This window comes from Mesoplodon bidens (assembly GCF_964165515.1).
Source record: "Mesoplodon bidens genome assembly, chromosome: 2".
NCBI lineage: Eukaryota > Metazoa > Chordata > Mammalia > Artiodactyla > Ziphiidae > Mesoplodon > Mesoplodon bidens.
In genome coordinates this window covers 33,867,376-33,891,425 of record NC_138177.1, presented here as the reverse complement: position 1 = coordinate 33,891,425, position 24,050 = coordinate 33,867,376, and the positions used below count along the sequence as shown (strand labels likewise).

At 35.1% G+C, this 24,050-nt stretch overlaps 1 protein-coding gene across 3 annotated transcripts in view; it reads left to right on the top strand.

Annotated features, from left to right (window-relative positions):
* Positions 1-24,050, top strand: part of COP1 (COP1 E3 ubiquitin ligase) — a 228,051-nt gene that overhangs the window by 134,733 nt on the left and 69,268 nt on the right. For all 3 annotated transcript variants that reach the window (XM_081225451.1, XM_081225452.1, XM_081225450.1), the window contains 3 exons: positions 13,984-14,127; positions 16,374-16,482; positions 16,871-16,952. In XM_081225451.1, the coding sequence (XP_081081577.1) occupies positions 13,984-14,127; positions 16,374-16,482; positions 16,871-16,952 (335 nt within the window). The remainder of the gene's footprint in view (positions 1-13,983; positions 14,128-16,373; positions 16,483-16,870; positions 16,953-24,050) is intronic.

The following is a 24,050-nucleotide window of genomic DNA, read 5'->3' as shown; positions in this document are numbered from 1 at the left end:
CTTTTAGGCAGAAAGAGGGGAAGGATGGAGAGAGCTTTTTCTTCATTTGCTGCTTTTTAGTTGCCTTCAGCTCAAAATAATTTTTATGTCAAAGAGGCACATTTGGGGGTGACATTCTGGTTTCCTTCAAATAAAATCAAAGTCTCTGTCCATCTTGTCACTAGTGTGAATTTAGTAGGACTGCAGTTTACTGCAACTTAGAAATAACTGTGATATCAGTATACAGAAAACAATCTGGTAAAGTGTTTTATAATATAAATATTTGACAAAGGCAACTTCAGTGTCCCATTATTTGCCTTAGGTGTGGTAATTTGCCTATATGTTGCTAACATCAGACATTTAAAACTTAGGTAAGAATGGCTGTTACTCTAAGAGCAGTTGTACACATGTACCATTTTGATTTTTTCCCCTTTATCTGAGTTAAATCTACTGTTCATAATAGTTTCATATTATGCTCACACTTCACCTATACAGAATTTAACTTCTGGCAGTCTCATATGGCTGAAATGTAGTCAGTAACCAAGGCTGAAATGAAAAATAAAAAGGCTTTAGAACAAAATAAATGCTATTAAATTAATGACTAAAGCTCATACATTCACAAATGGCCAGCTTCTTGGGTTACTTCATGTCTATTGACTTTTTTATATACAACCCCTGTAATCTTAGTTGTCTGGTTTGTGTCTCTTCAAATTATAAAGGGAAGGGAAATTTCAATAGATAGGTTCAATGACAGCAGCAAGAAGTGATAGCTCCTAGCTTGACAAAGGGAAGAAATGATGAACCTGCAAATAGGAGCTAAAAAATATAGCAGTTTTTTTCCATTTAATATGAGGTCAAGTGGTTTGCCGTATCTAAATAGACTCTGCAATCACTGAGATGTAATAGAGTGAGTGTGGTAACTAATGTCAGTAGGGCTGTTCACCTTACTATGTTCAGTGTGTTCATATAAAGATAGTAAGGAATATATTACATTTGACAGATTACCCTCATAGGGAATCAAAAGTTGGTTCTGAAATGTATTTAACTAATATTTACTGGGCACATACTCTGTCTTAGAGCAATAGACACGTATGTCTATAGACAATGTCCAGAAAATACTATTCTATTATCCTTTAAAAATAATTTTAAATGTAAATACTGCCATTGGTATAAATGGATTATGAAAAAATTCATATTTCTTTGTAATTACTTTAAAATTGTTGGTATTTGTAAGTTTCAAGCTTTACACTGGTTTTATTTTTATAAAAGAAGACATTATGAATAAGAAAAATACTGACTTTTATACCTAGTACAGGAATCAGCAAACTATGGCCCATGGGACTCGAATTTGGTCCATCACCTATTTTTGAATGGCCCATGAACTAAGCATGGTTTTTATATTTTTAATTGGTTGAAAAAATCAAAAGAAAAATAATAACATAATGATGTACAGTAACATGACTTATAATAATGATATGAAATTTAAATTTCAGCATCCATAAGTAAAGTTTTGTTGGAACACAGTCATGCTCATTCCTTTACATATTGCCTATGGCCGATTTTGAACTGCAACAGCAGAGTTGAGTCATTTCAGTAGAGACCTGCGCAGCTTCTCTGACCCTTTTACAGAACAGGTTTGCTGACTCCTGACCTCGTAGATTTGCTGAGGCTCTAAGGACATACTACTACATTTGATTAAAGTTCTGTCATATTTGGGGGGCCTTAGTGTGTCTATGAAAAAAAAAAAGGTTTGTATCGGATTTTCTGATCTCTTAGTGATGACTGGCTGACTATTTTATATGCTTCATCATTACTTAGCACAAATGACCTATCACTCAGCCTGTCGATTGGTTGAGTGATAACTACAGATTTTTAGTACTCTTTTAATGACAAATCCTGGTTTGTTCAGTGGAAAGTTTCCTATGTGTCTTTTAAAAATTATTTATCAAGCGGAGCTGAAAAATGCCTTGAAATAAGACAAGAGCTTGCACTATGATTAGCTATATCATACTAATCTTGAAACACGGATGCTTTTCTACTACTAATGGTTTTTGTGTTTACATTCTTTCTCTTACCTTTTCCTCTCCCACATTAATAGGTAATTTTTGTTGATAGCATCTAAAATTATAAAACACTGTTCTTTGATCCATCCTTGAGAGGGCTTAATTTGTTGTTCTATTATTTACATAACTTAAGTTTAATAAATGTAGAATCACAAATTGGGTAGTTTTTAAAATCACCCTTGTTGAGGTACAATTTACAAACAATAAAGTGTTTAGTTTTAATTTTGGCAATTGTATAAACCACAATCAAAATACAGAACATTTCCAAAAATTTTATTTCCTGCCACTTTGCCTTTAGTTCTCCAGACTCCTGTCCCAGGCCACTGGTTATCTGCTTTCTGTCATCATAGAATAGTTTAGTCATTCTGGAGTTTCTTATAAATGGAACCATACAGAATGTACTCTTGTGTGTTTAGCTTTTTTAGCTCAGCGTGTTTTGAGATTCATCCATGTTTTCTGCATCAGTAGTTAGTTAATTATTTAGCAGTATTCCATTTAATGAATATTCCACAATTTGTTTATCCTTCATGTGTTGATGGACATTTGAGTTATTTCTAATTTTTGACTATTATGAATAAAGCTGCTATGAATATTCACATACAAGTCATTTGGATATTCACATTCATATTTATTTCTCTTGGGATTGAAATTGCTGGGTTTTTTGATTAGTTTGTGCTTAACATTTTAAGAAACTGCCAAACTGTTTTCCAAAGTGATTGTTATTTTAACATTCCAGTCAGCAATGTAAGAGAGTTCCATTTGTCCCAAATCCTCAGTAACTCCTGGCATTGTCAGTCTTTTTATTTGTGGGTATATAGTGATATTTCCTTGTTATTTTACTATATGTTTCCCATACGACTAATGCTTTTTAATGTGCATATTGGCCATTTGTATATCTTTTATGAAACATCTATTCAAATCTTTTGCCCATTATTTAAAAATCAGGCCCTTAATATCATTGAATAGTGAGAATTTTTTATGTATTCGAGATATCAGAAATATGTATTGATAGTATTTTCTGAGTCTGTGACTTGCCTTTTTATTAATGGTGTCTTTCAAATAACGTAAGTATTTAATTTTTATGAATTCCAGGTGATCAGTTTTTTAAAATGATTTAAGCTCTTTCCTTCAGAAATGTTCACCTGCCACAAATTGTGAAGATTTTTCTCCTTTTTTTCTTCTATAATTTTAATAGTTTTAGATTTCACATTTAAGTCCATAATCCATTTCAAGTTAATTTTTTAAAATTAGTTAATCTATTTATTTATTTTTGGCTTGTTGGGTCTTTGTTGCCATGCACGGGCTTTCTCTAGTTGCAGCAGTGGGGGCTACTCTTCATTGCGGTGCGTGGGCTTCTCATTGCGGTGGCTTCTCTTGTTGCAGAGCACAGGCTCTAGGTGCACGGGCTTCAGTAGTTGTGGCTCGTGGGCTCTAGAGCGTAGGCTCAGTAGTTGTGGTGCACGGGCTTAGTTGCTCCAGGACATGTGGGATCTTCCTGGACCAGGGCTCGAACCCATGTTCCCTGAATTGGCAGGCAGATTCTTAACCACTGCACCACCAGGGAAGTCCCAAGTTAATTTTTATTAGATTGTGAAGTAGGGGTTGGAGTTCAGTTTTTCCCCCAATATGGATATCCACTTGTTCCAAGCATTATTTGTTTAAAAGATAAATTTCCCATTGGCTTCTATGTTTAAAATCAATTGAGCAGATATGTATGAATGTACTTCTTGACTCTGTTCTATTGTATTGACCTATATGTCTGCTCTTAGACTGGTACCACACTCTGTTGATTATTGTAGTTTTATAATAAGCCTTTAAATCAGGTAATGCAAATCCTACAACTTTGATACTCTTTTTCACAGTTGTGTTTGCTATCCTAAATTCTTTGCATTTCTGTAAATATTTTAGAACAAGAGCTCTCTCCCTGTCTCTGTCTCTGTCTCTGTCTGTCTCTCTTTTTTCTGCTGTGATGGTTTGAAAGGATTAATCTAGTAAGAGTCAAATTTTCTCTTTTACATTTTTCTTCAGTGGTTTTGTCTACTTGTTTCTATAAGAAATATGAGATGAGTTTCTGATTTTATTAAAGTCTGTCTGGCTAACTGATATTTTGGGGACACACTTTTATATATTCATTATGAAATTTTTTCTAGATTGTACATTTCCACTTCAGATTAGCCCTCTGTAGCATTGAATAGTTTCTTTTTACCATAGTTATATTGTTTTGTGATGAAGCATCACAGCAGTGACATTAATGATTTAATATTGTAACCTCATTGGTTTCTTGTAAATGCTACCCAAGGATACAGAACTGAAAAGTTAGATGTATTTTCTACTTCAATTTCAAAAGTAAAGAATTGGAACTTTTACTTGCATATCGTTCCCTCCACTTTACTAAATATAGACACATTGCAAAAAGGACAAAATGTCATAGTAGCTTTGGGGACAAAAGATATTTTGTTTTTTAACTATTGTTTTTTTCTCTAGTAGATGTTTTTATAAAATCTTTCTGTTAATCTTTGCTTCATAAGTTATTTTCAATTTTCCAAAGTTCTCTAATAAACACCATCTATCATAGGATACTGTTATACTGTGCACAGAAAGGTGTTTTAGGACAGATGAAGAGTCTGCAGCTAAGTTAATTTAAGTGAGTATGAATTATAACTTGCTGTAGACTTAGATGAGAAATATTTGATAATCCGTATATTGATCTTAAAGTGCCTCAAGTTGCATCTTTAATTTTAAATGCTTTAGTAGAAAGACATTTTATCACAGTGTAAACACTTGGCATTCACAGAAGTGTTCCAGAATATATGTCAGATAGTGTACATATGAGACATTTATAACTCAATAGGAAAATAGAAAAAAACCCACCACATAGAAATTTAAAAGCTATTTTGGCAACTCTAGAGTCAAAGTGGAAATGAAGCCACTTTGGTGAAGCTCTTATATATTTGAACCTATGGGATGCAGCTAAAAGTGCTCAGAATAAAATTTCTTGTTTTACGTTCTTAACTAATGAAGAAGAAAGTATGAAAATAAATTAAATATTTAACTGAAGATATTAGAGAAAGAACAAAATAAACCTAAGTAAACTAAAAGGAAACTAATAAGGTAAATGTGAAAAAATGAATTGTTAAAAAACAATGATTTTCAATCAACAAGCTTTTTAAAAGAAATAAAAGATGCATGTTAGCCTAATCAAGTAAAAACTAGGAGAAACTTCAAGTACATGAAATAAATGAAACTAAGGAAATAACTACAGGTACACTGAAAGAAAAAGTAATAAGGAACTACTTTGCTGAAATCTATTGCAAATAATCTTGGGTTCTTAAATGACAGAGATTATTCTGTAGGCAATGTAGATAATCTGAACTGGTTGTAGAAGGGACAAAACTCCACACAGGCTAATTGCAATGGAAAAATTAGGGAAAGTTGTCAAATAGAAAATAATAAACCTAACCGGCAATGTAGGAGATCTAAAAGAAGAAAAAATTTAAAATACTGCTGAGGAAACAAAATTTGAACAAAGGAAAGATACAGCATATGCCTAAATGGAAAGGCTAAGCATCACAAAAATACTATTTTCCTTAATTAGTGTATGAACTTAACATGATTGCCATGAAAATATCATATAGGATACTTTTTTTTGTTTTTTTGGAAATAAGTTGGTGTTAAAAATATAGTTACAAGATGCTTGGGAAAATTCTGAAGAAAACAGTTAATAAAAGGACACTGGTTCCTACAAGATTCTATAGCATATTATGATGAATCAGTAATTAAAACTGTGTGGTACGAGTCAATGAACAGAGAATGTCTACAGTTATTCTTATAAGAACTTAGTTTATAGGATATAAACTGCATTTCTAATAAATGGGGAAAAGAGATTATTCAGTAAATGGGGTTACTAGGTAATGATGTGTGAAAATATAAATTTACATCTCTTCTCATAGTTTAAAATAAATTCCAGATGGAATGAATATTTAAATGAAAAAAAGAAAAAGAAACTGGCAAAGTATTAGAAGAAAATACAGGATATAAGTTTTTAAAATCCTATGGAAAAAAATAAAGCAGAGGGAGGTAATTCAGCAAAACAGGGGGTAGAGTGTAGAAAGCTGCAGTTTGAAACATATTAGACCACTTCAGGGTCAGAGACTATCAGGTGCATTGGCCCTGAGGTGGGATTAGGTTTGGAATTTCCTAGGTTTACCATAAGGCCAGTGTAACTGGAACAAGGGAGAGGGGGAGGCAAATCACATACACCATTTTATAATCACTTTGCCTTTTTCTTGAGACCAGGTAGGAAGCCATTAAATTATTTTGAACCAAAGGAATGTTGATTGGACCTGTTTGAAAATAGACTGTAAGGGTCAAGTATGGAAGCAGGGGTACCAATAAGGAGCCTATTATAATAATACAGACATGGGATAATGGTAGCTTGGATGAGAGGTGGCAGTGAGAAGTGGTTAGATTCTGTATGTATTTTGAAGGTTGGGCTGAAAGATTTGTTAAAGTTAATTAAAAGAGGGATGGGGTTAGTTAATAAGATGAAGAAGATTTTGATGGGGAATTCAGAAAATCATTTTTGGACAGATTAAGATGCCTGTTACATTAATATTGGAGCTGTCAAGTAGGCATGAACCAGTAGTGCAGAGAGAGGTCTTGTATGTGAGATAAACATTTGATAGTCATTAGTATATATTTAAAGCCTCCAGATTAGATGAGATTCCCCAAAGAAGTCCATGGAGATTAAAAAGAGGTGAGGGACAAGGGCTGAGCTCTGGGATACTAGAGTGTGAAAGTGGAGACAGGAGGAGGAATGAACAATGCATTCTGTGATGGAGCTGCCAGTGAGGTGGGAGAAAAATCAACTCTGTTGAGGAGGGAGTGATCATCTAAGTCAGGTGTTGCTGATATTCAAGTAAGATAAGAACTCAGACTTGACTATTAGATTTAGTAAACTGAAGGTCATTGTTGACCTCGATACAGCATTTTCAGTGGTGGAGGTGAAAGCTTCATTCCAGGGGGTTAAAGGGAAAGGGAGGAGAGGAATTGGATTGGTGAGTATGGACAACTCGTTTGGTAAATTTCTGCAATCAGAAAGGAAAGGAATAGGATGGTAGCTAAACAAAATTAGGGTTGTAAGAGATGTTTTGTTTGTGTTTCACTTAAAGGAAGAAAACATGTTGAAAGGCTTATTGGAAAGATCCAGGAGAATGGAAGAAATGAATGATAGAGGAGAGAGGTGGAGAATTGAGGAAGCAATCCTAGAGTAAGCAAGCAAAGCTGGGATCTAGTGTACAAGTAGACGTGTTGGTCAGGTCTAGGAGCGTGGATCCTTCACTGAGCGACCAGAGGATGTGATGGTGGTAGCCTTTGGAAATTACCTTCTCATTCTTTTTTTTGTTTGTTTTTGATAAACTAGAGAGCAAAATAATCTGTTGAGAGTGATTAAGAGGAAATAGATATGGGAAATTTGAAAAGAATGAAGAAAGTATGTACCTTTCTTTTAAGCAAATGGGAAAGTATATGGGACAAGGGAAATTTACCATAAACCTAGGCAGTGTTAGGGCTCCACCTGAGGATGGTGATTATGCATTTAAAATGTGATGGGAGAACATGTTTTTTTCTCTAGCCATGTTCACAGTGCAGGCCACAACAGTGAGAGGCCTGCGTACCGCAAAAAAAAAAAAAAGGTAGAGGAGTACAGAGTTATATGTGAGGGAGTCCTAATTATTGACTACATAACTTGTGGTGGGTAAAGAAAAAGTGAATATGCAAGGCATGGAGGGGGACAGTGGTGATAAAATCAGTGAATTTTTAGGTTCCCATGGGCTTAAAGGCCCTGAAGGATTGTTGGAGCCAGCGAGTTAGCTGGAGCAAATGGAAGTGGTTGTCAGAAAGCAGTGTGTCATAAATTGAAATTATGGAGGGAATGAAATTATTGGTAATCAAAAAGTCTGGGGTATGATCATGGCTGTGTGAGATGGAAGTGAGCAGAATAAAAGATCTTTGGAGAAGGGAAAGTCAAGAAACTGATAGACCAGAGTATTAGAATAATCATCTATGTGATTATTGAAGTGATTAAGAATTATGACAAGGGTAGATTTGGAGAGAGTGATATTGAGCTGAAAGTTAAAATTTCCAAGAACTCATGGATTGGTAGAAGGAGTAACAAGGATTAAATTACATGATATAAAGTTACAGGAGATTTTGAGCCTGGGAGGTTTTAGGGAGGAGGGAGAATGGCTGGAAGAAGCTGTGCATAGCAAGGAGGACACTGACTTTATTTCCAAGTCTATTTGAACATGGAACGTGAGAGGGCTTTAGGGGAATCGGCATTTTCAGGGAGGAGCTGCGTTTCTGTTAGATTTAGAAAATAAATGGAACATTCAGAGACGAAGTTGAAATTATTAGTGGTGTTAATCTGGATGGAGAAAGGTTTAGCTTTATGTAACTATATTAAAAAGCATGTAGGGCTTCCCTGGTGGCGCAGTGGTTGAGAATCTGCCTGCCAATGCAGGGGACACAGGTTCGAGTCCTGGTCTGGGAAGATCCCACATGCCGCGGAGCAACCAAGCCCGTGAGCCACAACTACTGAGCCTGCGCATCTGGAGCCTGTGCTCTGCAACGAGAGGCCGCGATAGTGAGAGGCCCGTGCATGGCGATGAAGAGTGGCCCCCGCTTGCCGCAACTAAAGAAAGCCCTCGCACAGAAACGAAGACCCAACACAGCCAAAAATAAAAATAAATAAATTAAAAAAAAAAAAAAAAAAAAAAAAGCATGTGATTTTTGACCTAGCACTTCATAATCCAGGTATATTTAAGGATATTCTTGCATATGTGAAAAATGACACACATAGAAGGGTATTTATTTTATTGCAGCATTGTTTAACAGTGAAAAACTAGATAGTAAATGTTCCTTGCTAGACTGGTTAAATAATTTATGATATACCCATATGTTGGAATTCTGTGCAACCACTGGGGGAAAAATGAGGTAGCCCTAATATGTACTGATGTGACATGATTGTCAAGATACTATTAGGGGTGGGGGGAAGAGGGTGATGTGCATATCAGAATGTACAATATCATCCAATCTGTTTAAAAAAAAGAATATGAATACACATATGCTTATTCATGCATAGGGTAACTCTAGTAGGATGCACAAACTGTAACTATTAATTGTCTCTAGGGAGGCCAGTCGGGTGCTTATTTGGCAAGACTGGGAGGGAGACTTGCTTTTCTCTGTATACTTTTTGAACCATTGCCTATACATATATGTATTTTTTAAAATAAGTTTTAAGAAAAGATTCAAGCCAGGTTATGAAGGATCTTCGGTAATGGAGTTTGGATTTTTCATGGTAGTAAATGAAGATAATTATGTGAATAGAGCTGTGTTTTAGGAAATTTTACCTAATATCAGTCCTTCAAGTGGATTAGAAAAGATAAAATTCAGGACTGGCAGACTTGTAAGGAGGCTATTGCAATAGTCCAGGTTTGTGTTAATGCATATTTATGCAAATTTCTCAAATGTGTTTTGGTTTAGCATCCTGGTTTTCCATCAGCTAGGTCAGTGTTTGGCACATAGCAGGCATGCTGGTTATTTGATGGATGAGAATATTCAAGCATCATCCATTTTCTTCCAGTGGGCCTTCATAATCATTGACTCTTGAATTCCTCTGGCATGTTTTGTTCTTATCATTTGGCATTTGCTTATTTTAATAATAATAATAATAATAATAAATTTTTCCCACTAATTATAAATCCTGTGAGGCTACTTTGCTCTCTTTTTTTCTCCCTCTATTTAAATTGTTGCACAGGATGAATTATGATATGTCATTACTATCATATATAAAATGTAGTAGGTACCATTATGTTATTATTACTGTTTATCTTGCCTTTGTGTGTGTTCCTTGAAGACTAGCCATTTTGTTCTCATTAAAATGGGAGTTTTGCATAGTGATTGAGAGCATAGACTCTGAAACTAGATGACTTGACTTGGAATTATCCAGTGAACTTTGAGCAAATTACTTAACTTTAGTATACCTCAGTTTCCTTATCTATACAGTAGAGATTTGAAGATTAAATATATTTTATGTAAAGTGCTTAAAACAATGCTTGACACATAGTGTTAATTATGTTATGGAAGTTTTCGCCAATACTACTTATTTGGAAGAAAGTCAGTTGAATAACCTCAGTTCTTATGTACTTTACCTGTGTTTGTATTCTTTAAAGGTCTGCTCTTTTCTTTTCATTAAAAAGGCCATTTCTGAACCTTTCTTTGTTTCCTTGAAATTATAGCAGCCCCTGTCTCTTGGAGCACGCTAACATGGTAATGAATTGGACCTTTAACAACTTTGTTCACTTTACATTTTCTTTTTTATTTATTTATTTTTTATTTCATTCTATTTTTTAAATTTATTTTTGGCTGCATCGGGTCTTAGTTGCGGCATGCGGGCTCTTCCTTGCGGCGCTCGGCTTCTTTCTAGTTGTGGCGTGTGGGCTTCTTTCTAGTTGTGGCACTCAGGCTCCAGAGCGTGCAGACTCAGTAGTTGCAGCGTGCGGGCTCCAGTGCACGTGGGCTCTGTAGTTGTGGCACACAGGCTTAGTTGCCCCGCGGCATGTGGGATCTTAGTTCCCCAACCAGGTATCGAACCTGTGTCCCCTGTATTGGAAGGCGGATTCTTAATCACTGGACCACCAGGGAAGTCCCCACTTTACATTTTCTTTTGATAAATTGGATTCTAGTGTTCAGGGATATTAATTCACCTTGTTCGCTAATACATGTTTTATAATTACAAAAAAATATGACAGTGGGAATACTGACAAAATTCCCTTCTTGAGATATTGACGTCTGTACATTGCTTTATGCTACACTGTACTAGATGTATGCATTTATCAGTTGTCCTGTGTGGCCTGTTGCCTTGATGCTTAATCACGTGACTGATGGCCCTTTTGACAAAGAATATAGCCAGTTTCCCACAGCTGAATTATTACATTTTATAATTGCTTAAATAAATCACTTTTTAAAAACAGTTGAAACATTCCAAGTGTGAAAGACAAATGCAGTTTATTTTCATGTTTAATTAAGTCCCCATTCATATAATTTTTCAAAATGTTTATTTTTTAAATTTAAAAAATTCTATGAAACTGAATTTATTATTGCAATTAACTTTCATAAGCCACTTGTTTTATTACTGGTGATAGTGGATAGCAGAAATGAATTTTGTATAACAAGACTCTTTACAGTTCTTTTTCGAATTTCATTGCACAAGCAAGTATGTTTTAATTTGTTTACCTTTTACTTTGTTTTTATTTCAGCCTAACTAATCATTGTTTATTGTTTTTGTTTTATCAGATTTCATAAATTAAAACAGTTGAAATACTGTATTGTGAAATAAGAACCCATCTATTTTGAATTAGCTCTCTGCACCTCAAAACTACATTATTCTTTTGAGTTATTCCATGATCTGTTTCTAGAATCTAACTTTGTTTTCTTTGGGAACAAATATGATTAAATCTGTGTGAGGCTGGGAACAAATGATTCATGTTTGGAAGTACTTAAATTCTGAGTCTTAATTACGTGGAAGTACTTGCATTTTTTTTTTAAAGGAAGCTGTTTGTCTTCTTTTTCCTTTTAACCAGAATTTACTAGAAATAATACTATTCTTTATACTTTTTGATCAGTATTTCTATTAAAATCTTGTTTTTAAACTACAGAGAACCTCAATATCCTAGAATATTAAAAAAGGATACTATCTAGGTCCTTGTAATACTAACATATTAAGAAGAAAACATAACCAGAATGTAAGAAAACGATAGCAGTAAAGTCAAAACAAAAAGTTAATCTTTTAGTATGGGAGTTAATAATGATCTGATATAGCTAAAAAATAACCTTTGTTGAAAAAAGAGAGCTGTGTTGAATAACAGGGTAGCAAAGGAAGAAATAATAGACTCAGTTATTTAATATCATCAAATCCATTCCTTTGACAGCATTTTAATTTATATGCCAGTTTTCTTCCTGCAGTATCTTTTGACTTTTATTTTAATAACTTAGTGTTTAAACTTTTTTTGTATTAAAAACAAATAATTTGGAAGTGGCATGTTGACTTTTACTTGTACAACATTTGGAATGTTTTTGACTTATTAGCCATGCATGTTTGTAGGAGGAGGAAAAGTATTTAGAGATAACATAACTGGTATTCCCTTGAAGCCTCAGCCATAACAAAATTTCCTAAGTTAAGGATAGGGTTTCTGAAAACTCTGTCCTTTGACAGACACAGTAATATTTCTCCTTCTGTGGCATGAGGCTGTGAGTATAAATTGAGTTGGCATAGATGAATAGTTGCCATCGATACAGTTATGTTGGATTAGGGTCCACAGGGCAGATGACATTAGCTGAGACAGCAGTTCAGCTGAAATTGTTGTACAGATAAATCTATTGCTTTGCTACATAGTCATACTGTATTGGAGGGAGCATTTGCTGAATTGTGCAATAGTCATTGACATTTAATCAAATTCCTTTAAAACATTTATAAAATGAAGGAAGGATTTAAAGCTATAATGAAAACTGAGCATTTAAAAGTGTATTTTTATGGGAAGTATTCTTAATGTGTCCTTATTTTCCTTATTAACAGCTTAGCAAAGATTCTTACTATATGATTAACTAACCATATATTTTTTGGTAAAAGGATATCACAGTTAATCTATGCAGAAGAGTATGTCATGTAGGTATTTGTACGCATTTAGTAAATGCTTGAAATATGCAGAGTACTAGCATATCATTTTAGCCACTTACAAGACGCGTTGGGCAAGTTACCTCAACTCTATTCCTCAGTTTTCTCATGTGTAAAATGTGGATAAATTAATACCTATCTCATAGGGTTATGATGAGAATTAAATGAGTTAATATGTGCAGTGCTTATAGTTAGTGAGTGGTCAATGAATGTTTATTATCATTATATAATTAGTTGAATATCAATAAGAACTCTTAGGTATTCTCGAATTTGATGAATAAACTTCTAGAAAGATACTTAACTCATTGAGAAATAATGTATGTGATGATTCATTTTACTCTTAATTCCATTAGGTCACTTAGTATTCTTGCTGATTATGTAGCAACTTTTTTAGGACTCCAAGTTGAGGTCTATAAAGGTGAATAAAGCCTTGTGCTCTGCTTTGAAGTAACTTATTTTGAAACTTCTATTAAAAAGTCAGTAAGAAAGGGGTGAATTTCCTAAGTAACTTGAATTGGAGAGATTTTTAGTTTTTCCCTTGTTTGTTTGTGGTTCATAAATCAGAGAGATCATATCTGATTGGGAGATTAGAAATGGATTGGGGGAAACATAATGATTATTCAAAGATTCCATTCTTATGTGTATTTTATCCTTTTGTCATCACCTCTTCCTTAATTGCTTCAGTAATTCAGCTTGTGTACTCATTTATTTATTAAAATAACTTAAAAAATTGTGAAATCCTATCATCCCCACAGTATGGTAGGAAGGGAAATAGCTAGAATTTATGAAAAGATTTATTGGCAATTCTCTTTTAATGTATTTTTAATATACCAAACTATTGAATCTTCCCTCACTACTTTTACAGTATAACTTGTTAGCCTTGACAGTTGGGTGTGTTGTTTGTAATATGGTTACTAAAACCAAATTGAAAAACATGTCAAGTTACTAGGAACACAGGAACCATCTATGGTTCAGAATTGTGTAGCTGTGCACAGTTCTCCACCACTTGTAATTTTATATGCCTTGATAATGACTTAATCTGGACATAAGGCCTAGTACAATTTGAGGGCATTTCAAGCATATCTATTATCCTTGTAGACAGAATCACTTTAGAAATAGAAAAAAACAAATTCTGAAATGTTGTCACTGTAAACATCACAAGGGTAGGTAAATAGTCTAACTGACCCACGTATGTACTTTTGCTCTTAGTATTGAATTTGACCGGGATTGTGACTACTTTGCAATTGCTGGGGTTACAAAGAAGATTAAAGTCTATGAATATGGCACAGTCATTCAGGATGCGGTGGATATTCATTACCCTGAAAATGAAATGACCTGCAATTCCAAAATCAGGTATTTACATTATTTCCTTGGCATAATGCAGTGTGTATATAACAGTTAGTATCTATAATTAGTATGAGTTTGTTATGGTACCTTTTTGTAAGACTCCTTACTCATTCATGGTGAACACTTTAATTGTATACAGAGGATACGTCAGAATATCTTTTTTATAGACATGGGTTTCTTTTTCCCTGTGGGGGTTAGTAGTTAGTGTTTTTCTCTTTGCCAAATGAAAATCCTCTTTCTTTCATTTAATCAAATAACGGTCTTTATTGTAGATGGCCTTTCATGGGGTATTTTTTTTTAACATCTTTATTGGGGTATAATTGCTTTACAATGGTGTGTTAGTTTCTGCTTTATGACAAAGTGAATCAGTTATACATATACATATGTTCCCATATCTCTTCCCTCTTGTGTGTCCCTCCCTCCCATCCTCCCTATCCCACCCCTCTAGATGGTCACAAGCCACATAGCTGATCTCCTTCTGCTATGCGGCTGCTTCCCACTAGCTATCTATTTTACGTTTGGTAGTGTATATATGTCCATGCCACTCTCTCACTTTGTCACAGCTTACCCTTCCCCCTCCCCATATCCTCAAGTCCGTTCTTAGTAGGTCTGTGTCTTTATTCCCGTCTTAACTCTAGGTTCTTCATGACATTTTTTTTTCTTAAAATTCCATATATATATGTTAGCATACGGTATTTGTCTTTCTCTTTCTGACTTACTTCACTCTGTATGACAGACTCTAGGTCTATCCACCTCATTACAAATAGCTCAGTTTCTTTTCTTTTTATGGCGGAGTAATATTCCATTGTATATATGTGCCACATCTTCTTTATCCATTCATCCGATGATGGACACTTAGGTTGTTTCCATCTCCGGGCTATTGTAAATACAGCTGCAAAGAGGAATCAGCATTGTGAAAATGACTCTACTACCCAAGGCAATCTACAGATTCAATGCAATCCCTATCAAACTACCACTGGTATTTTTCACAGAACTAGAACAAAAAATTTCACAATTGGTATGGAAACACAAAAGACCCCAAATAGCCAAAGCAATCTTGAGAACGAAAAGCGGAGCTGTAGGAATCATGCTCCCTGACTTCAGACTATACTACAAAGCTACAGTAATCAAGACAGTGTGGTACTGGCACAAAAACAGAAAGGTAGATCAATGGAACAGGATAGAAAGCCCAGAGATAAACCCACGCACATATGGTCACCTTATCTTTGATAAAGGAGGCAGGAATGTACAGTGGAGAAAGGACAACCTCTTTAATAAGTGGTGCTGGGAAAACTGGACAGGTACGTGTAAAAGTATGAGATTAGATCGCTCCCTAACACCATACACAAACATAAGCTCAAAATGGATTAAAGACCTAAATGTAAGGCCAGAAACTATCAAACTCTTAGAGGAAAACATAGGCAGAACACTCTATGACATAAATCACAGCAAGATTCTTTTTTGACCCACCTCCTAGAGAGAAATGGAAATAAAAATAAACAAATGGGACCTAATGAAACTTCAAAGCTTTTGCACAGCAAAGGAAACCATAAACAAGACCAAAAGACAACCCTCAGAATGGGAGAAAATATTTGCAAATGAAGCAACTGACAAAGGATTAATCTCCAAAATTTATAAGCAGCTTATGCAGCTCAATAACAAAAGAGTGTATTTTTAGATGTTGCATTCTCAGTTTTGAAACATTTGAGAATAGCTGAAACCATAAATGTTAAAAGTTTAATTCTAACTGTTAAATGCATTTAATTGAAATTTCAGTCATACACTTATATTAGTTAAGATTTGGGTGTAAATACAGAAATCCAATTCAAACCAGTTTATTAGTTTATACGATTGGGCACAACTGGATCCAGGGGCCTAAACAGTCTGATTAGGTCTGTCATTCTGCCATGGCATGTTCGTGCCCCCTTGGCCTCTATTATCTTCACTTACAGACCTGCTTTTCTCACATATCAAGGATGGCCAGTAGCAACTTTAGGCTCATCATATCCATCTTCCAGCTCATGACGAGCATGAAAAGTGGTTACAGGTCATAATTTGGTAGTTTCAATTGAAAAATCTGGGAATTATATGATACCTTTCTTCCCAGATGTATTGTGGGCAGAATAATGATTGTGAACTCATGTAAACCATTTTGAAAGGGTTTTAATCTTTCTGAACACATCAAAATTCTTTGTACCCATTGTTATTTATTTTTATGTAAAATGAGGCTTAACAGTATTCCTTTCTTTCAGCTGTATCAGTTGGAGTAGTTACCATAAGAACCTGTTAGCCAGCAGTGATTATGAAGGCACCGTCATCCTATGGGATGGATTCACAGGACAGAGGTCAAAGGTCTATCAGGTAAATAAGGATACTAGTTACTTGTTTTAAGAATCACATTTTCACTTTTTAATAATTGTAGAGCTCCATGTGTTTTTTAGTTACAAATTAAAGTCATTATTTAGCATTTTCTATACCTATGTATTTACAAAGAGATGCTTCTCTGAAGCATCTCTTCAGACTTTTTGCATTTGTAGAATGTATCAAATGAAATTCCGAAAGCAGTAATTTTGTAAATGTGTATATAAAAAGTTTAGGAGCTACTTTGCATCTCATTTGTTTTCATAGCCAGTTCTTTTCCCTCCCACCATAGTGATAAATTGGTATCAAGTTTGTTTGTTTGTTTTGCTTTATTTATTTTAAGATCTATATTCTGTTTGAGACTACTTTGTCTTCCTTCTCCATCCAGGAGCATGAGAAAAGGTGTTGGAGTGTTGACTTTAATTTGATGGATCCTAAACTCTTGGCTTCGGGTTCTGATGATGCAAAAGGTACTATTTGAGTTCCCTCCCCCAACTTAATTCCTTTTACTGACAGAGATGCAGATATTTATTGAAACTCATAACAATCCTTTGTGATTACTGATTATTCTAAACATAATCTACTAAGCACAAAAATCTATATTTCTTGGAGTGAAAGAAAAATGAATATGCTGCATCTTCATTATGATAATGTTTTCTGGGTTCATGCCACACTGTGACATTTTTATAACCAGTTCCTTTATATATACCATGAAATGAATTTTAGACATCTCTGTATTTTGAATTATATTAAATTCTGACTGCATACCAAAATCTTTTCATGAAGATTTTCATGTTTCAAGGCAAAAATTCTACATCTCTTTCTGCCAATTTATTTTTTAATATAAATTTATTTATTTATGTTTGGCTGTATTGGGTCTTCATTGCTGTGTGCGGGCTTTCTCTAGTTGCGGTGAGCGGGGGCTACTCTTCGTCGCGGTGCACGGGCTTCTCATTGTCATGGCTTCTCGTTGTGGAGCATGGGCTCCAGACGCACGGGCGTCTACTACTATTTTCAGTAGTTGTGGCACGTGGGCTCAGTAGTTGTGGCTCACGGACTGTAGAGCACAGGCTCAGTAGTTGTGGTGCATGGGCTTAGTTGCTCCATGGCATGTGGGATCTTCCCGCACCAAGGCTCGAACCCGTGTCCCCTGAATTGGCAGGCGGATTCTTAACCACTGCTCCACCAGAGAAGCCCTCTTTCTGCCAATTTAATTGACCTCTCTTCTATTTTTTTTTTTTTTTTTTGGTATATCCATCTTTACTATTCATTCTTTTCTGTTAACCTTGTTTTGGCCTGGTTCTTCTCATCATTAGATTTATAAAGCCCTGTTAACTAACAGGTTTCTTTTATCTTAGAGTTAGTAGCCTTAATTTCTTTGCCCTTTCCTGCTTTTCAACATGTAACTTGCAGACTAGTGGATAGATAGGCAAGGGTGGCTCTACCATTGAAAACTTTATTTCACAATGATAGACCTGTCCTATTCTGTAAAAGGGAAATGACATGACTGGCTTGACCCCCAAAAAGTTTTAGATCAGAAAGTAGCAAGTTGTTTACCCACAGTATATATAGATTGTAATACTTTGCTTTGCAATTGCTTTAAGAAATTATCTTCGAATTTCGGAATTATTTAGAACATTGTGCTACAATTGACATTTTTTGTTGGAATACAAAGTTTCATTAAACTTTTTTTTTTTAATAATGTAGTGGGGTAGCCTTTATTGAGAATACTTGCGTACTTCCTCAGAAAAATAGAAGTAATTTAAGCAGGAAGAGCAATTTAAGTAGGAAGACATTTTTTAAAAATTACTTACTGATTTTATTTTTTTAAATTTATTTTTGTCTGCGTTGGGTCTTCGTTGTGGCAAGTGGGGGCTACTCTTCATTGCGGTGCGTGTGTTTCTCATTGGAGTGGCTTCTCTTGTTGCGGAGCACAGGCTCTAGGTGCAGGGGCTTCAGTAGTTGTGGCACGTGGTCTCAGTAGCTGTGGCACATGGGGTTAGTTGCTCTGTGGCATGTGGGATCTTCCCAGAGCAGGGATTGAACCCGTGTCCCCTGCATTGGCAGGCAGGTTCTTAACCACTGCACCACCAGGGAAGTCCCTTGATTTTAAATTGTGTTAAGATACACATAAAAGAAACCATTTTAACCATTTTCAAGTATACTGTTCAGTGGCATTAAGTACCTTCACATTGTTGTGCATCCTTCACCACTGTCAATCCATAGAATTTTTTTCGTATTGCAAACCTGAAACTCTGTTTCAGAAGCTGTTTCTGTTTTACTGAAGCAGTAACTTCCCATTCCCCCTTCACCAGCCCCTGGCAATCACCTTTCTAATTTCTGTTTCTTGTGACTGGTTTATTTCACTTAGCATAATGTCCTCTCGGTTCATCCATGTTGTTGCATGTGTTAGAATTTTGTTCTTTTATAAGACCGAAAAATAATCTATTGTATGAATATACCACATTTTGTTTCATTCGTTGATGGATAGACACTCGGTTGTTTCCCCTTTTTGGCTATTGTGAATAATGCTGCTATGAACATGAATGGCAAAATATCTCTTCATATCCCTGCTTTAAGTTCTTCTGGGTATATACTCAGAAATGGAATTGCTGGATCATATGATACATACTTAATTTTTTTAGGAACTGCCATTCTGTTTCCCACAATGGCTGCACCATTTTATATTCCCACCAATAGTACCCAACTATTTCCATTTCTCCACATCCTTGCCAATACCTGTTCTTTTATTTTTCCTTTTTTTTTAATAATGATTTTAATGGGTATGAAGTGGTATCTTACTGTGGTTTTGCTTTGCTTGCATTTCCCCAATGATAGTGATGTTGAACATTTTTTCATGTGCTTATTAGCCATTTGTATATCTTCTGAGGAGAAAGGTTTATTCAAGTCCTATGCCAATTTTTTAATTGGGTTTTGTTGTTATTGAGTTTTAGGAGTTCTCTATGTATTCTGAATATTAATCCCTTATCATGATTATCAAATATCCATTATATATGATTTATTAATAGTGTGCTTTGATGCACACAATTTTTTCATATTGATGAATTCCAAATTGCCTATTTTTTTCTTTTGTCGCCTGTGCCTTTCGCGTCATATTCAAGAAGTCATTGCTAAATCCAATGTAATAAATCTTATGGCCTATGTTTCTGTCTAACAGTTTTATGGTTTTAGCTCTTACATTTGTGTCTTTGATCCATTTTGAGTTCACTTTTGTATATGGTGTAAAGTAAGGGTCTGACTTCATTTTTTTTTTTTTTTTTTTTGCGGTAGGCGGGCCTCTCACTGTTGTGGCCTCTCCCCTTGCAGAGCACAGGCTCCGGATGCGCAGGCTCAGCAGCCATGGCTCACGGGCCTAGCCGCTCTGCGGCATGTGGGATCTTCCCAGACCGGGGCACGAACCCGTGTCCCCTGCATCGGCAGGCGGACTCTCAACCACTGCGCCACCAGGGAAGCCCTGACTTCATTTTTTACATGTGAATATCCAGTTTTCCCAGAACCACTTGTTGAAAAGATTGTCCTTTCTCCATTGAAAAGTCTTAGCACCCTAGTTAAAAATCATTTTATCATATCTGTGAGGGCTTATTTTTGGACTCTATTCTTTTCCATTGGTCTATATATTTGTCATTATGCCACTACCATACTGTTTTGATTACTGTAGCTTTGTTTTGAAATCAGGGAGTGAGTCTTCCATTATTTTTTCCTCTTTTTCCAGATTGTTTTGGCTATTTTAGGTCTATTAAGATTCCACATAAATTTTAGGATGGATTTCATTCTATTTCTGCAAAAAATCTTCATTGAGATTTTGTTACAGATTGCATTGAGGCTTATCGATTTAATTGATCTTTTCAAACCAGCTTTTGGTTTCATTGGTTTTCTCTGTTGACTTCCTGATTTTAATTTATTGACTTTTGCTCTAATTTTTATTACTTCCCTTCTGCTTACTTTAGATTTAATTTGCTCTTCTATTTCTAGTTTCCTAAATTGGAAGCTCAGATTATTGATTTTGCATCTTTTTTCTTTGCTTAATATGTGCATTCAGTGCTATAAATTTTCCTCTGAGTGCTGCATCCCACAGATTTTGATAAGTTATATCTTCATTCTCATTTAGTTCAAAATATTCTTAAATTTTGCTTGAGGTTTTTTATTTGACTTATGTATTACTTAGAAGCATGTTGTTTGATCTCCAAGTATAATTCCATTGTGGTCTAAGAAATACATTGTATGTTTTCCATTCTTTTAAATTTGTTAAGGTGTATTTTATGGCCCAGAATGGATGAATGTTGCATGTGACTTTGAGAAGAATGTGTATCCTACTGTTGTTGGATAAAGTAGTATGTAGATATCAATTATATTCAGTTGATTTATGGTGTTGTTGAGTTCAACTGTGTCCTGATTTTCTGTTTGCTGTATCTGTCCATTTCTGATAGAAGAGTGTGACATTTTTTAGATTCTACATTGATCTATGTATTTCTCCTTTTACTATACCACATTGTCTTGATTTGTAGCTTAAGTCTTGAAATCATTTAGTGTGACTCCTTCATCTTGGTTCTTGAAAATGATTTTAGCTCTTTACTTTCTCTGCTTTCCCATAAACAGTTTAGAATCAAGTTGCCAGTACCTACAGAAAATCCTGCTGGGATTTTGATTGAGATAGTGTTGAATCTATAGATTAATATGGGATGAGTTGATATCTTAATGTACTGAGACTTCCATTCCATGAACGTGGTTTATCTCTTCATATTTAGTCCTTTCTGGATTTCTCTTATCATAGTTTTATTGTTTTGTAGTTTTTGAATGCAGATCTTGCACATTATTACAACTAAATAGTTTAATATTTGGTGCTATTGAAAATGGTATTTAAAATATTAATATCCATTCATTTTTTACTAGTTTATCGAAAAACAATTGATTTTTAAATATAAATTACATTTCAACAACCTTGCTAAAGCACTCTTTACTTTTTTTTTTTTTTACATCTTTATCGGAGTATAATTGCTTTACAATGGTGTGTTAGTTTCTGCTTTATAACAAAGTGAATCAGTTATACATACACATATGTTCCCATATCTCTTCCCTCTTGCGTCTCCCTCCCTCCCACCCTCCGTAACCCACCCCTCTAAGTGGTCACAAAGCACCGAGCTGATCTGCCTGTGCTATGTGGCTGCTTCCCACTAGCTATCTATTTTACGTTTGGTAGTGTATATATGTCCATGCCACTCTCTCACTTTTGACTGCACTCTTTACTTTTAAGAGATTATGTGTGGAGATTCCTTGGGCCAATCATGTTGGCAAACAGAAACATTAATACCTTTTCATTTTCAACATGTGTGCCTTTCTTTTTTTTTCTTGCTTTATTGTACTTGCAGGAACTTCCAGAACAAGAGTGGTGACAGCAAATATCCTTGTCTTGTTCCTGATCTTATGGGGAAAGCTTATAGTCTTTCATCATTAATATGATGTTAGATTTAGGTTTTGCATTGGGCATTTTTTTTTGTCAAGTTAAGGAAGTTCTGTTCTAGTTTGCTGAGTTTTTTTTTTTTTTTTTTTTTGCGATACGCGGGCCTCTCACTGTTGTGGCCTCTCCCATTGCAGAGCACAGGCTCCGGACGCACAGGCTCAGCGGCCATGGCTCACGGGCCCAGCCGCTCCACGGCATGTGGGATCCTCCCGGACCAGGGCACGAACTCATGTCCCCTGCATCGGCAGGCAGACTCTCAACCACTGTGCCACCAGGGAAGCCCCTGCTGAGAATTTTTTATCATGAATGGATGTTGAATTTTGTCATGCTTTTTCTGTATCTATTGAAATGATTCTATTGTTTTTCAATACCATGAACTATAATGATCTGGGTTTTTTTTAATTAATTTATTTTATTTTATTTATTTTGGCTGTGTTGGGTCTTTGTTGCTGTGCGTGGGCTTTCTCTAGTTGCGGCAAGGGAGGGCTACTCTTCGTTGTGCTGCGCAGGCTTTTCATTGCAGTGGCTTCTGTTGTTGCAGAGCACGGGCTCTAGGTATGCGGGCTTCAGTAGCTGTGGCTCGTGGGCTCAGTAATTATGGCTCTCAGGCTCTAGATTGCAGACTGAGTAGTTGTGGCACACGGGCTTAGTTGCTCCGCTGCATGTGGGATCTTCCTGGACCAGAGCTCAAATCCGTGTCCCCTGTGTTGGCAGGCAGATTCTTAACCACTGCACCACCAGGGAAGCCCTGTAATGATCTGTTTTCAAATCTTGAGGTAGGCTTACATTTCCAGGAAAAACCTCATCTTGGTCATGATGTATTATCTGTCTTTTCTATATTGTTAGATTTGATTTGCTAATTTTTTGGGGGGGATTTTTACATCTATGTTTATGAGGGTTATTTTTCTATTCTTGTAATGTCTTTTTGTATCAGGATAATGCTGGCCTCCTAAAATGATTTTCCTTTTCTGTGTGTGTACCCCTGGGTGGTGTGGGTGGAGGGAAGTGATTATTTAGAATTGTTACTGTTTTAATTCTTAAATGTTTGGTAGAATTTGTCATTGAAGCTTTCTGTCCTGGAGTTTTCTTTGTTTGAAGCTTTTAACTAAGAACTTAATTTCTTTAGTAGATTTAGGACTGTTCAATTAATCTATTTCTTTTTGAGTGAGTTTTGGTAGTTTGTATCTTTCAGGAATTGGTATTTTGTGTCCTTTCTTTTTTTTTATTATTTATGTACTTAGATCAGTGTGATGTTAGGTTTATCAATCTTATTGATCTTTTCAGATATCTAACTGATTTTATTGGTTTTTCTGTTTTTCTATTTTCAGTTTCATTGATGTTTGTCCATTAATTTTTTCTTCTTGCTTTGGGTTCCATTTCTTCTTTTTCTAGGTTGTTACATTTGAAGTTTATGTCATTGATTTGAGCATTTATCTTTTCTAATATAAATATTTTTTGTTATACATTTCCCTTTAAGCACTACTTTAACTGATCCCAGAGATTTTCATATAATGTGTTTTTCATTCAATTTAAGATTACATCTGAGACTTCCCCAGTGGTCCAGTGGTTAAGACTCCATGCTTCCACTGCAGGGGACACAGGTTTGATCCTTGGTCAGAGAACCACATGCCGCACGGCACAGCCAAAAAATAAATAAATAAATAATATAAAAGTAAATAAATAAAATTACATCTAATATCTCTTGTGATTGTCTTGCTTGGCTAAGAATTATTTTAAAATATTTTAACATTTTCCATCTTTTTAAAAAAATGTCAGAGCTCTTACTGTTACCGATTTATAGCTTAATTCTTTTATAATTAGAGAACATATTTTTATATAATTTTAATCCTTTTAAATTTGTTATGATTTGTTTTGTGGCCCAGAATACAATCTACCTTGGTAAATATTCCAAGTGCATTGAAAAAATCTATACTCTCCTGTTTGATGGAGTGTTCTATAAGTGTCAGGTCAATCTTGTTGAGAATATTTTTTTCGTTTTCTATTTCCCCCCTTTTTTGGTCTCCTTGTTTTATTAATTATGAAATAGGAGTGTTGAAATCTAGTTTTATTTCTCTTTTCAGTTATCTTG